This window comes from Ursus arctos, unplaced genomic scaffold (genome assembly GCF_023065955.2).
Source record: "Ursus arctos isolate Adak ecotype North America unplaced genomic scaffold, UrsArc2.0 scaffold_22, whole genome shotgun sequence".
Lineage (NCBI taxonomy): Eukaryota > Metazoa > Chordata > Mammalia > Carnivora > Ursidae > Ursus > Ursus arctos.
The window spans coordinates 59,097,992-59,112,130 of NW_026622897.1; the positions used below are offsets into that span (position 1 = coordinate 59,097,992).

A 14,139-nucleotide genomic window follows, 5' to 3' on the forward strand; every position below is an offset into this window, starting at 1 on the left:
GCCCACTGATATACATCTGAAGGCTCTCATGACTGAAGTTTTACTAGACAGTAGTAAATGACTTTTTCCTAACAACAGCTAGCCCCTCAAGGTCCTGAAAACCTTGCTTCCAAATTCCTTAGAGATACATGCTATTCCCCAATCCCCTCCCAACTTGGAAATATATAATCAGCCACTCCTTACAACCCAGTGCAGCTCTTTCTGCCCACACGTCCTGCCCCCATGCTATAATAAAACCACCTTTTTTGTACCGAAGACATTTCAAGAATTTTTTCTTGACCATTCACTCCTGAACCCCAGCATTTCACATCATTAGGGCACATAGCTTCCATGCCCTCTCCAGGTCAACATGTGTTCACCACCTGGGAAGAGATCTGAACCCACTCCTTTTTTTTTTTTTTTTTTTTTTGAAAGAGAGAAAGGGGGAGAGAAAGAGAGAGCAAGAAGGGAGGAGGGTCAGACAGAGAGGGAGAGGCAGACTCTCCACTGAGCAGGGAGCCCGACATGGGGCTTGATCCCAGGATCCTGAGATCACAACCTGCCCGAACCAAAGGCAGATGCCCAATCGACTGAGCCACACAGGTGCCCCATGAACCCAGACCTCTGGGGGCGGGGGGGGATTTCATTACACAGTCATGACTAAGTCATTGGTCATTTCCTGACTCAGCCTCCAGCCCCTCTCCCCTCTGGAGCTGAAAGTTCTAACCCTCTAATGACAAGGTTGGTCCTCCAGGCAAACAGCACCAATCCTTAAATTAAATAAAGGCTTTCCAAAAGTGACTTCATTAACATAACAAAAGAGACCTTTATCTCCCTTATCACGGGAAATTTCAAGGGTTTTAGGAGCTGTGAGCTGGGAACCCTGGGTGAAAACCAAATACACAGGAAAATACATAGGTCATTCAGATGACTAAAATATATATTCCTTACAGGGGCAGCTGGGTGGCTCAGTCATTAAGCATTTGCCTTCGGCTCAGGATGTAATCCCAGTGGTCTGGGATCGAGCCCCACATCGGGCTCCTCTGCTGGGAGCCTGCTTCTTCCTCTCCCACTCCCCCTGCTTGTGTTCTCTCTCTGTTAAATAAATAGAATCTTAAAAAAAAAAAAAAAAAAAAAGAAGGTGCTGTGACCACCACCCTCCTTTAAAAAAAAAAAAAAAAATATATATATATATATATATATATATATATATATATTCCTTACAAATCACAAAATCACAGAGCCCAAGACTGAAAAACTTAGGCCATTAAAATTCAAGGAATTATCTTTCTTTTAACAGAGTGAGTTAGCAGGCCTTTGTTGTATCTATAGCCAAGGCAGAGTTGGACCATGTGCTTTTACCTATTTGTAACAGTGATCTTAGTAGAGGCTGCTTTTAGGCAAATAGGATTGAGCAATGCAATGTAGAAAGGGCCACAGTGACCACCTGGCTGAATACAGACAGGCCCATCAGGCCACCCACCTCAAAATATCCATAGAGCTTAACTGACCAATGAGCTATTTACAATCAAGCACACAGTTACCAAAAAGGGGAGAATTTCATACATTTCCATACCTCCTCATCTAACCCCTTTAAAAACAGCCCCCATCCACTGCCTCCTTGCAGACAGCCCCTTCTCTGCTGTCCTGTCCGCTGCTCCCCTACAGTGTATTCAATAAACTTCTATCTCCTTTGTCTTGCCTCAGCTGAATCTTTAACCACCTTGCCACTAGCTTCCTCCCAATCATCACCCAACATTTGGGGGCCCCGATCCAATAGGCACAGACACCCCATTTAGACAACACAATCTTGATGAGGGATAGAAGCAGAAAAATGTTCACCTTTAGCCTAGAAGGCTGACCTAGAGCCTACATAGTCCTGATAGGGATTAAATATGCACTAGTTGCTACATTCTTAAAGGGTCTCCTGACTGCATATATTCACCAATAGCTAATGATAAGCACTAGAGAAATCTGTGGAAGTAGTTTTACAAGTAGAAATTCAAAGAAACATTTGTGATCTAATACACACTGCATGTCCCCTCCCTCCTGAGCATTAAGCATATAACCACCAGCTTCATACAGCAAAAAGTACAGCTCTTTCTGCCCAAAGGTCTTGTCCCTGAGCTACTCATATAAAGCTACTAATTTGCACCGAAGTCTCAAGAACTCTTTCTTGACCCTTCACTCAACTACACCACAACAATCCCATATACAAAGGACAGAAGCGTTGACTGCTGATAACTGTAGTGCACTACTGGATGGGTCAAATTACCTGTTATTCTTTCCACACAGTGTTTGGACTAAGTGCCTGAGATCCTTTGACATTTCAGGGAGAAAAAAATAAGTCCCAAGAGAAAAATACTAGAATTTCTTCTATTCTGGCCATCCAAGAGATTGGATTTCCACTTCCACTAATAGCTAAGAGGATAATTCAGACAAAGACTCCTGGTGAGAACAAGTAGGAATGATAGAATGATAGACAAAGCATCTTTAAATGGATATAGAGAGATTAGAAAACTAACAAAATAGTAAAAATTACATGAGACTTCCTTTAGGTTCCAATTTATAAAGAAAATTTAGAAGTGTCACTCCCAGTCTTACATCAAGAAGAAGCTGGAAAACCAACCACTTCTCCTGGACCCATCGGAGAACTGAGGTCGCAAGGCTAACTGACTTCCTGGGGTTAGAGGGATACCCTTCCTCTGGGTGGGATAAGACTCTAGTAACATCTCTTACTTTATTATAGAGAATGCTCTGGGGTTACTTCACAATGTTAATTTTTCCCTTCCCCCTGCCAGAGCCAGGAGACCCCTTTTGGATCTTCACCGTGAGAATCTGCTGGGATTGCTGGATTTAAAGTGTGGGACCTGCCTAAAACTACAACACCCAAATATTTCTCATTCTCATGCTAGATCACACTTATACTAAGGATTTGTCAAAATTACCTTTGAAGTACCTACCAGTCTATGCCTTCAGCACCTTCTGCTCCAACTAGCCAGATTCTCTGTATTCACCTGTCTCTCCAAATTAGGGGTGGCGGTTGCCCTGTAATGTCACTTCTTTGATGGGTCCATGAAAAGTCAATGAATTTCCTTTTTTTCAGCCTTTTTTATTTTAAGGACGGGGTGATGATTCAAAGCTCTTTACACGTCAGAAGTTCTCAGATTAGATTATAACTAAAGTACAAATTAAGTATCCATGAGTTCATACTCATATAAATAAGTGATCTAATAAATAAACACATAGGGGAGAATAAACAAACCTCTCATGCAGAAAATTTCTAAATAATTTATGTAGCCTCACCACCCCCACGTAGGTGAAGCATAATTCCTCACTTCTGAAGTGCACAGTGACTTCTTTCCAAAAGTCTGCATTGGCTCTAAGTAGGAAAAGGGAGGGGGGGGAATTAACCACCAAGACATGTATTTTGGATGCCCAGGTTATAGATTTTTATATCCTCTTCCTCAGTACGCTCTGTCAATTAACTAAATGTTAACAGTTTCTCACTAGACCTTTTTTTTTCCTTTTTCACATTAACTGCTCAGATTAAAACACTCCATACTCTGGAGAGTGAGTAAAGAGTAAACAGAAACCACGAGTCATGACTATGAACTGGCCAGCAGAAGGGCACAAAACGTCAAAAAGGGAGAACGTGCTTCCTTACTGTTAGTAAAAAGCTGTCAATTAGGATTCTGTTTAGCTGTTTATAAAGGATAACAGAGTATAGTGGTTAGCCAAATTGGGAGTTTATCTCATGACATACACGTGCACATGCACACACACACACACACACACACACACACAAAATGGGAAACTCCAAAGATGAAAGGCAATTGTGATGGAATTATGGAAAAATGAAAGTCCAGAAGGTGCATGGTAGATTCAGACTGAGAATGGCTGACTAAGAGAAGCAGGGCACCATGAGAAAAACAGCTCAGTGATGAAGGAGTAGCACAATAGAAGTAGCCAGGCAGGTCTCTGCTGCTGCACACATACGCCTGAACCAAGAAATAGGCCAAAAGTCAAGAAACAGTGGTGGGGGTTCCAGAACATTGGAGATTGGGTGATAAAACATAACAGTGACCCACATGGCTATAAATGACAATGCCCCAGGAAGCATGAGGCATAAGCTCAAATATAAATCAAGATATTAGCATACCTCTTATTTCTCTTAAAACAGGTTCCATGAAACAAATACAGCAACATCCCGAGATTGCCTACTGGAAAGAAAACCAACCAACCAGAGATGAAAATATCTTGGTCTAAATTTTACAAAGGTTTCTTCCTGACTATAAGCCCCTGGTCTCCCTTTTCTTTGGGCATTTGCTGCAGAAAACTTGTAATTGTAAATTCTTTCTTTGCCCCTTTGCAGTGTATATAAGTCTTCTCTTAGCCTTTTGCCAGTTTTGCAACTTACGAAATGTCTTTTCCAAGAACCTGGGAACTATCTCCTAAAATGTAAACACTGAAAGAGATAGCATCCCATCTCCCAGACCCCGTAAAGGGTAGCAGCCTAATTTCTAAGGGCACCAATTAGGAAACACAGATGGCCTAATCACAGACAAAAACATTAGCAATCTCAGGAATAATTCAATGTACTTGACACATCCCATTGATCAACCTCCCTGAAGTCCTCCAGTACATTTCCACTTGCTCACCCCAGGGCTTAAGCCCATTCCACCTGACGCCTTACCCCAGCTCAACCCTGCCTTTGGTGTTAGTGGAACTGGGTATCCAGACTTGATCTGTGCTCTCTTCCCCATTGCGGGCATTAGTATAAGAGTAAAACCAACTTCCACTTGCTCATCCTGTCCAGTGCAATTTTATTTAACACCAATACAACCAGATATTTGAGCAATCTCAACACAAAAGAGTGACATTAAGTCAATAAGCAAAACTCACACCTAAAGAGATAGGATAAATTCAACATCATCAATCAAAAACGCTCCTCTCAAGGTAAATTTCTCTAAGCCAACTCTCTACTTCAGGATTCCAAGGACCCATGCCTTCACATCTAGAGGTGGTGATGAGCGCTGTTACTAACTCTAGGTAACTGCACTCTCACTTAGGATCTTACTAGTGACATCCTTATACTAGTCCCTTTGTAAGTAAAGTCTTCTCAAGTTATTTTAATTCAATTAATTTGAATTATTCTATTCAAATTGTTCTAATTTGAGAAATAATTAGTGCTGGCAAGAATGTGGAGAAAAGGGAACACTTGTGCACTGTTGGTGGGAATGTAGATTGGTACAGCCACTATCAAAAACAGTATGGAGGTTCCTCAAAAAACTAAAAATAGAACTACTATATAATTCATCAATTCCATTTCTTGGCATTTACCCAAAGAAAATGAAAACACTAATTCAAAAACATATATGCACTGCCACATTCATTTCAGCATTATTTGCAATAGCAAAGATATGGACACAACTTAAATGTCCATCAAAGGATGCATGGATAAAGAAGATGCAACACACACACACACACACACACACACACACACACTGAAATACTATTCAGCCATAAAAACGGAAATCTTGCAATTTACGACGTGATGGACTTTGAAGGCATTATGCTGAGTGAAATTAAGTCAGAGAAAGACAAATACGATATGATCTCACTTATATGTAGGATTAAAAAACAAAACAAAACAAAAAAAAAGCACAACAAGCTCACTGATACAGAGAACAGGCAGAAGCATAGTTGCCAGAGGCAAGAGCGGGGTGGCAAAATGTACGGGAAGGGAGTCAAAAGTTACAAACTTTCAGTTACAAATAAGTAAGTTCTGAGGATGTTACGGACGGTCTGGTGACTAGTTAATAATAGTGTACTGCATATCTGAAAGTTCCTAAGAGAGAGTAACTCTTGAAAGTCATCACGAGAACAAAAAATTGTAAGTATGTATAGTGATGGATGGTAACTGGATTTATTTTGGTGATTATTTCCCAATATATACAAATGTGGAATCATTATGCTGTACACCTGAAACTAATATAATGTTATATGTCAATTATACCTCAATTAAAAAGTTTTTTAAATTACTCTAACTTGAATGGGCCATCTGTTTCCTATTAGTACTCTATCTACTGCAATGCTCATTCAATTAGGCAATATGGAAGTCATTAGCAAAACCAGTTCCAATATAGCAATAGGACAGATTTTAGATGGTCACAGATTAAAAAGGTGAGGAAGTGAGAGTAATACACAAAGATGACTCTTACAAGAGGCTGAGTCAGTGAAAGATCCTGAGGATACAGAGTGTGACTGGGAAGTGCCATGGAAAGACCCAGACACAAGTATGTGCGGTAGAGATATTTGGTGAAGTTCTCAGTCCTTGGAATCTTCAAATATTGAGGTGGAAGATTCAGGAGAGTGGAAGACTGTTGACACAGGACAAGGGGGACACAGTCCCTTCTGCTAGATCACTTGGTTTGAATGTACAAACATGCTCCAACACCAGTGACACATTACGAAACAACTGGAGCGTAACCAGATTTCACCTTTGCCTTCGTGCAATCCAAACACAGAAACTGCATCAAGCTGAGAGTGAGCGTCCTAGGATACACAACACACACACACACACACACACACACATACACGCTCCTAACACCCACCAGCTACCTACCCTCAATCACAACTTTCCGTTTGAGTTCAGGCACAGTTCTTTTTATCACTTCAACATAGCTCACAAGCTGCGGCCCTTCCACCCACGTCCACAAGCAAACGTCAAGTCCTTCTCAAAGCCAAGTGTTGTCTTCATTGCAGTATTTGTATTTCCTTAACCAGTTCACATGTGTCAAACTCTGCTAGTTTTATCCTAGTTTTCTATCTTTTTAATGTGTCACTGATAACGTTTCGAGTACTATGCTCCTGACTCCACTTTTCCATAAATCCTGTGGTTTCTCATGTGGATTTTTACATAGCACAGTGATTTTGAAGAACTCCTGCGTCCCATTCCAACACAACTGACTACTTGCTAGAGTGAGTAGGGAGGAAACCAAGCCTAGACAAGAAGGACAAACACACTTCCTTCTGACAATTCAACCTGGCAGAGCTGTCCGCCTGCTGGGTCCTTGTCCTGGGACTAGGTTTGTTCCCAGAGCAACCAAGACAGGCCTCCAAAGTCACTGGGGGCCCTTCTGCTGGAGTGAGACAACCTGCCCCAGGGGCAGTTGGGTGGCACTGAGGAGTGCCATAGGGTGGGCCTGGGGATGGGGGTGGGGGGTCAGACCAAGACTAGGTGATTTCAGAGCTGTGATTCACATCCAAAACTCCGGGAATGGTAGGAAAGGGATACAGCAGCTCCGAGCAACAAAAGGCCCAGCATAGGCATCACCAGCCAGGAGAGGGGAAGCAGCCCAGGAGGAAGAACCAGCCTGGGCCATCTTCATGGCCCCTCCTGCAATAGTAAGTAAAGCAGCCACTGTCATGGACACTGGGAGGGCAATCAATGGAGGCAGTCCCCCTCCGAGGATTCTGTGTCTGCCTATGAATCTGGCGCACTGTCCCTGAATTTCTCAACCTTCCATTGATCTCTTCACCTGGGCAGTGGTTAAGAGCTTTAATCTGGGAAGGAGGGCAAAGAGTTGTGGCTGAGCTCTGACATGGCCATACTGCAGACAGTGGGGGTCTCCAGCCAGCTGAATGTGCGAAGAAAACCCCTTGGCTGCCACAGTGTCAGGCACGCAGGAGGCACTCAGTAAAACTTTGGTGAGTAAATGACCAAGCTAAGTGATTCTTGAATAATGTATTATAAGGCAAAGATTCCCAAAATAAAAGGATATTTTGAATCATGAGTCTCAATTCTTCAATGATTTGGAACTTTTACAGCATACAAAATACATTCTTAATTGGTTTTATTTGTAGAACACAAAAGCCAACACCGTTCTCAATGTAAAATATTTTATTAAATCAACCAATGGGGGAAAACGAGATTGACTGCTAGCACTATTTTATGTTGTTCTGGTTAAAACAAAGCAGAAAAACATAAATGACAGCTATATTTGGAAAAGAGAGCTCAAAAGTATCATTTTGATAACACGAAGGAGGTCTTACTAGAAAATCAAAGAGAAAAAAATGAACTAAAAATTATTTATAATGGACAATAAAATAGTGAAGCTAATGCAAAGCAAAATACAGAAATCGGCAAGTTTCCAATGTATGAGCAACAATTAATTAGAAAACAGACTCTAGAGGGCGCCTGGGTGGCTCAGTCGTTGAGTGTCTGACTCTTGATTTCAGCTCAGGTCATGATCTCATGGGTTGTGGGATCAAGCACCACATCAGGCTACCCGCACAGTGGGGAGTCCGCTTGAGATTCTCCTTCTTCCCCTATTCCTCCCCCCACTCGCTTACTCTCCCTCTCTCTCAAATCAATAAATAAATACATAAATACATAAGCAAAAATTTAAAAAAAAGAAAAACTCTAGGAAAAAATTCCACTAATAAAACTTCAAATATAGGGTTTTTTTTAAGTTTGAAATATTGAGACATATAAATAATAGCTTTTAGTCACAGATGTAAATGAAAATTTAAGTAAAGTAAGAAACAAATAAAATTGCTGAATAAAAAGGAAAAAAACTTTAATTAAAAATAGAACTACCATATGATCTATCAATTCCACTTTGGGTATTTATCCAAGAAAATAAAAACGCTAATTCAAAAATATATATATACACCCACATTTATCTCAGCATTATTTACAAAAGCCAAGATATGGAATGTGTTAATTTTTATAAATTAGTTTTTGTATTTCATAGGATCCAAATTAAATTTGGATATTTTTCAAATCAACAGAAGAGTTTAAGGTGTTGCTGGCAGTCTAAACATAAGAGTTTTAAAATTTTAAATGTAAAATATTAAGTGGAAAGAAGATCTACTATATGTCAAATTGACATGGAGAACAAAGGCAAAAGAAAAAAATTAAATTTTCTTACAACTTACAGACCATTGGAAAGTCCTTGAGATGGGCAGAGTAACCTTGGAACTCAACTGCCTTGATGTTAATACTTTGCCAAGGGCAAAAGGCAATCTTAGCTTAACATTCTCCCAACCTCCCGGATCCTCTAAGACTACTATTACATATAAAAATTCCTTTGGGCTTTGGTCTTTGGGCTGAGAGGAAGCAAAGGTGCAACTGTCTTCAGTCGTCCAGAATCCAGGTTCATCAGACACCAGCCCCCTCTACCATGCCACCCAGATTCAACCCCAATGAGATCAAAGTCATATTCCTGAGGTGCACCAGTGGCGAAGTTAGTACCATGTCTGCCCTGGCCCTGAAGATTGGCCATCTGGGTCTGTCTCCAAACAAGGTTGGTGATGACATCACCAAGGCAACTGGCTATTGGAAGGGTCTGAGGATGACAGTGAATCTGACCATTCAGAACAGATAGGCCCAGATTGAAGCAGTACCTTCTGCCTCTGTCCTAATTATCAAAACCCTCAAGCAATCGCCGAGAGACAGAATGCAGCAGAAAAACTTAAGCACTGTGGAAAATCACTTTTGATGAGATTGTCAATACTGCCTGAGAGATACAGCACTGATTTTTAGCCTGAAAACTCTCTGGAACCATTAAAGAGATCGTGGGGACTGCCCGGTCTGTAGGCTGCAATGTTGATGGCCACCACCCTCATGACATCAGAGATGGCATCAATAGTGGTGCAGTGGAATGCCCAGCTAGTTAAGAACTACAAAGGAAGTATTTCAATAAAGGATCATTTGAGAACCAGAAAAAAATTCCTTTGGAAACTTCATTTGTACTCCCCAAGTATAGGTTAGCAATCACCCTCGAAGCATATGGCCCACTGATATACATCTGAAGGGTCTCATAACTAAAGTTTTGTTAGACAGTAATAAATGACCCTTTCCTAACAATAGCTAGCCCTAACCCCCTCCCAACTTGAAAGTCTATAATGTGCCACCCCTCACAACTTCAATGCAGCTCTTTCTGCCCATGGGTCCTGTCCCCGTGCTTTAATAAAACAACACTTTTGCACCAAAGACATCTCAAAAATTCTTTCTTGATGGTTCGCTCCAAACCGTAGCATTTCCACATCAAAATCTCATAAATCCAGAGAAGTTTTGCTCACTGTGATAATACCACAATGCACAGACAGAAAAATGGAACAGACCTAGTGCATATAAAACTTACTGCACACAAAAGGAGGCATCAGTAGTCAATGGGAAAAGAAACTAAAACTATTGTTTTACCATTTGAAGAAAAATAAAATACAAATATATTCTTCCCACTGTAGATCAAAAGCTATTCAAGATAAATGAGTTACATTTTTTGTAATGAACCATTAAAAACAGGGAAAAAATAATGAAAATAATAATCAAAATTCTGAATTGAAGATGATTTTCTAACTCATTCAAGGTATACTGACTATTTTCCCTTGCTGCTAAAATAACTTGAAAATGTTCTATAGCCATGAAAGATTTGAATAAAAATAAAGACCTCACAAATGGGAAGGTACCGTTATGAAAAGTTAATATGGTGAACACTGATTTCACTTAAGTATAATTATCTAGATATTCAAATGTCAACATATCTGCAGAAATCATGGCAGTTAAATCCAGTACATGTTAAAATTCATTTAAGGAAATACATGGTATTATATATTTTTAAAATAATGCTATTGAAAAAGTCCTACTAAAATCTGGAAGTGGTAGGAAAGTTCTTATTGATTTAATCATCTTACGTATCTCAGTATTAAAAAATCAATAAACCAAAAACTATAGGTTTTAATATGTTTTCAATTTAACTTTTATAATCAAAAAGGGAAAAAAAGGTTGTACCTGAAAAGAACCATTTTTATTAAGCCATCAGCCACAGTTTAAGGAATTTGCATAGCAGCTAAATACAGAATACTAAGATTGTAGCTCCAGCACATTTATCATTTAAGACTGTAACCTCAAATAAATCACTAAACTTCTGTGAACTTCGATTTCCTAAAATTTGAAAAAGGCGTCTTTCAAAGAAGTTTTTGTGAAAACATCTAAACCCTATCCAAAATAAAACTATTATGATAATTCCTGTTTTGATTTCTTGTTCTTCCTTGGAAGACCTCCAAGAAGGGCCATATCTATTCTGTCCTTAGTGTTTACCTCCTGAGAAATCAGAATATTCATGACTGTGTCTCCTGCTTTGTCTATATCCTCTTGCTCCACGTAGAAAAACGCCACTAAGTGACAAGAAGCCTATAACTGATTCCCTTATGACTATTTCTTCTGTAGTCTTCCTTTTAGGGCTTATTTTGGCCATTTCAGTTACTCTCTTCTGAACATTTTCCAGAGACAAGAGACATGGTGTAATATCCTGATGAAAGGGACTATGAGTAAATCTTATATCTTTAAATTAAATCTGAATCTCAGCTGAACACTTAATCAAGCTTCCTTCTTCTTTCCCTCTATCTACAGGCAGACACTACCAATTCAGAAGCTCCAAGATATGGATATCTCCCAGAATGCACCCAACAGCTCAAGATTTCAAGTGTCTAAGTTCATCCTGATGGGGCTCCCAGGCATTCACGAATGGCAGCACTGGCTCTCCCTGCCCCTGGCTCTGATATACCTCTTAGCTCTTGGTGCCAACATTCTCATTGTGATCACTGTTCACCATGAGCATAACTTGCATCAGCCCATGTATCAATTCCTTAGTATCCTGGCCATAGTGGACATTGGCTTGGCTACTACCATCATGCCCAAGATTCTGGCCATCTTCTGGTTTGATGTCAAGGCCATTAGCCTCCCTGAGTGCTTTACTCAAATTTATGCTGTTCACTGTTTTATTAGCATGGAGTCAGGCATCTTCCTCTGCATGGCTGTCGATAGATATGTAGCCATCTGCCACCCACTTCAATACTCCTCCATAGTTACTGAGGCTTTTGTGGTAAAAGCCACAGTGTTCATGGTGCTTAGGAATGTACTGCTGACCATCCCAGTGCCTATACTGGCTGCCCAGAGACACTATTGCTCCAGGAATGAAATTGAGCACTGCATGTGCTCCAACCCAGGGGTCACTGGCTTGGCCTGTGATGATATTACCATTAATAGATTTTATCAGTTGGCTTTGGCATGGGTCCTTGGTGGAAGTGACATGGTTCTAGTCTTTATTTCCTATGTTCTGATCTTTCGCTCCGTGCTGAGGCTGAATTCTACTGAGGCAATCGTCAAGGCTCTGAGCACCTGCAGCTCCCATCTCATCCTCATCTTCTTCTTCTACACAACCATTGTGGTCGTGTCTATAGCCCATCTGGCAGGAAAAGCAGTTCCCATCTTCCCTGTTCTTCTAAATGTGCTCAACATTGTCATCCCCCCTGCCCTCAACCCTATGGTATATGCTCTTAGGGCCCAGGAGCTCAGAGTAGGCTTCCAGAGGGTGTTTGGGTTAGATAAGAATGTATCCCAAAAATGACACAAACTTAAAGAATGTGATATGTCACATTACAAAAGAGCACAGGTTTTGAAAACCAACAGACCCAGGTTGCAGTCCTATTTCCCTCTGTCATTATGAAATATAATTTTTTAGCTAACATATGAACAAAAATTCACACTGTCTAGAAATAAAAAGTTGTAAACAAACAAATATGAGAGGTAGTTCCTGCCTAAGGGGAACTATATACACTGTTTTTAATGGGAGCAATTCACATTTAAAAGTTACAAGAGTGGAAATAACTCAAACATGCATCAGCTGATGAATGGATAAATAAAATGAGGTATATCCATATCTTGGAATATTATCCAACAATAAAAAGTAAAAAAGAAGTAAAAAAAAAAAAAAAGGAAGTACTGACACATGCTACAATGTGGGTGAATCTTTAAAACATTATGTTAATTGAAAGAAGCCAGACATAACAGGTCATATATTGTATAATTTTATTTATAGGAATTGTGTGTAATAGGCAAATCCATAGAGATAGAAAGTAGACTAGTGTCTGTCAGGGGCTGGGGATGTTGGGTGTGGGAAAATGGCAATGATTGCTAATGGATAACATTTCTTCTGTGGTGATGAAGGCGTTCTGGAATTATATAATGGTGATGGCTGCACAGGTCTATGAATATACTAAAAACCATTGAATTGTATACTTCAAAAGGGTAAAACGACAGTATGTGCAGTAAGTTTCTATTCTTTTAAATGTTGCCAGATGCTTGTCTAACATTGAAGGCAGCAGATTTTCTTTCTTCTAGAGATCAGTATAATAAAAATTAATTGTATACGGCAGAATGTAACATAAGTTATTTTGTGATTTGACAAAGCCTGACCTCTCTCACTGTATGTGGAGGGACCAAGAAAGCTTTCTGGAAGAAAAGTAATGAGATCACCTACCCCCATAACCACTTCATTTTGGATTTTAATATAATATGACTTTTCCCAAAGAGTGGATGATGATCCCAACAGACTCTAGACCTTCCCTGCATCAAAAATCATAGAAAATCCCAAAAGGGGAAATCTCACCATAAGCAAAGAGAGTGAGAGAGAGAGAGTGCTGGGAGGCCGTAGAACTGATGTCCTGGGACCAGTGTCAAAATGGACAAAGGAGAGTTGCCAGATTTAGCAAATAAAAATACAGAATGTCAGTTAAATTTTAATTTCAGATAAATGGCAAATAATTTTTTAGTAAAAGTAAGTATCATGCAATATTTGGTATCTATTCATAGTTATAAAATTATTCATTGCTTATCTGAAATTCAAACTTAACTTGGTGACCTCTATTTTATCTGGAATTCCAGATAAAATAGGTAGTAGATTGCTCACAGGTCCCCACATGGCTGAGGCTGGGACTCTCTGACTTAGTCTCTCCATCTCTGTGGGAAGACTTGGGAAGAGTATTAGTCCTCAGACTAAGCAAGTAAGTGCTAGCTAAAGGGCTGTCAACTCGGGAGTCTGACTGTGGAGTGTGTTTGGCCAAACATAATACTGAGGAAATGTAGTCATCCTACCACAAAAGAATTTTTAGGCAATACAAAATAGTATGGCAATGAGGGGAGGTCATAAATCTTCTTCCCAGGAAACAACTATAAAATTAGAAAGAATTATCAGAAATACTCATATCATGGTTCTGGACACCAACCAGTGGAAAAATCACAAACTGAGAGGCCCTTATTGAACAATGGCTGAATATTGAACAAGACTGTTGCTCTTGCCTGGGTGGCTC

At 40.0% G+C, this 14,139-nt stretch overlaps 1 protein-coding gene and 1 pseudogene across 1 annotated transcript; both read left to right on the top strand.

Annotated features, from left to right (window-relative positions):
• The first annotated feature begins 8,253 nt into the window (after positions 1-8,253).
• LOC113245801 (olfactory receptor 688) lies at positions 8,254-12,398 on the top strand. The gene has a single exon (XM_026486104.3). It carries the CDS (start codon positions 11,433-11,435, stop codon positions 12,396-12,398), a length of 966 nt encoding a protein of 321 aa, XP_026341889.1. The 5' UTR covers positions 8,254-11,432.
• On the top strand, positions 9,171-9,666 carry LOC113245855 (60S ribosomal protein L12-like; annotated as a pseudogene).
• Positions 12,399-14,139: the final 1,741 nt, after the last annotated feature.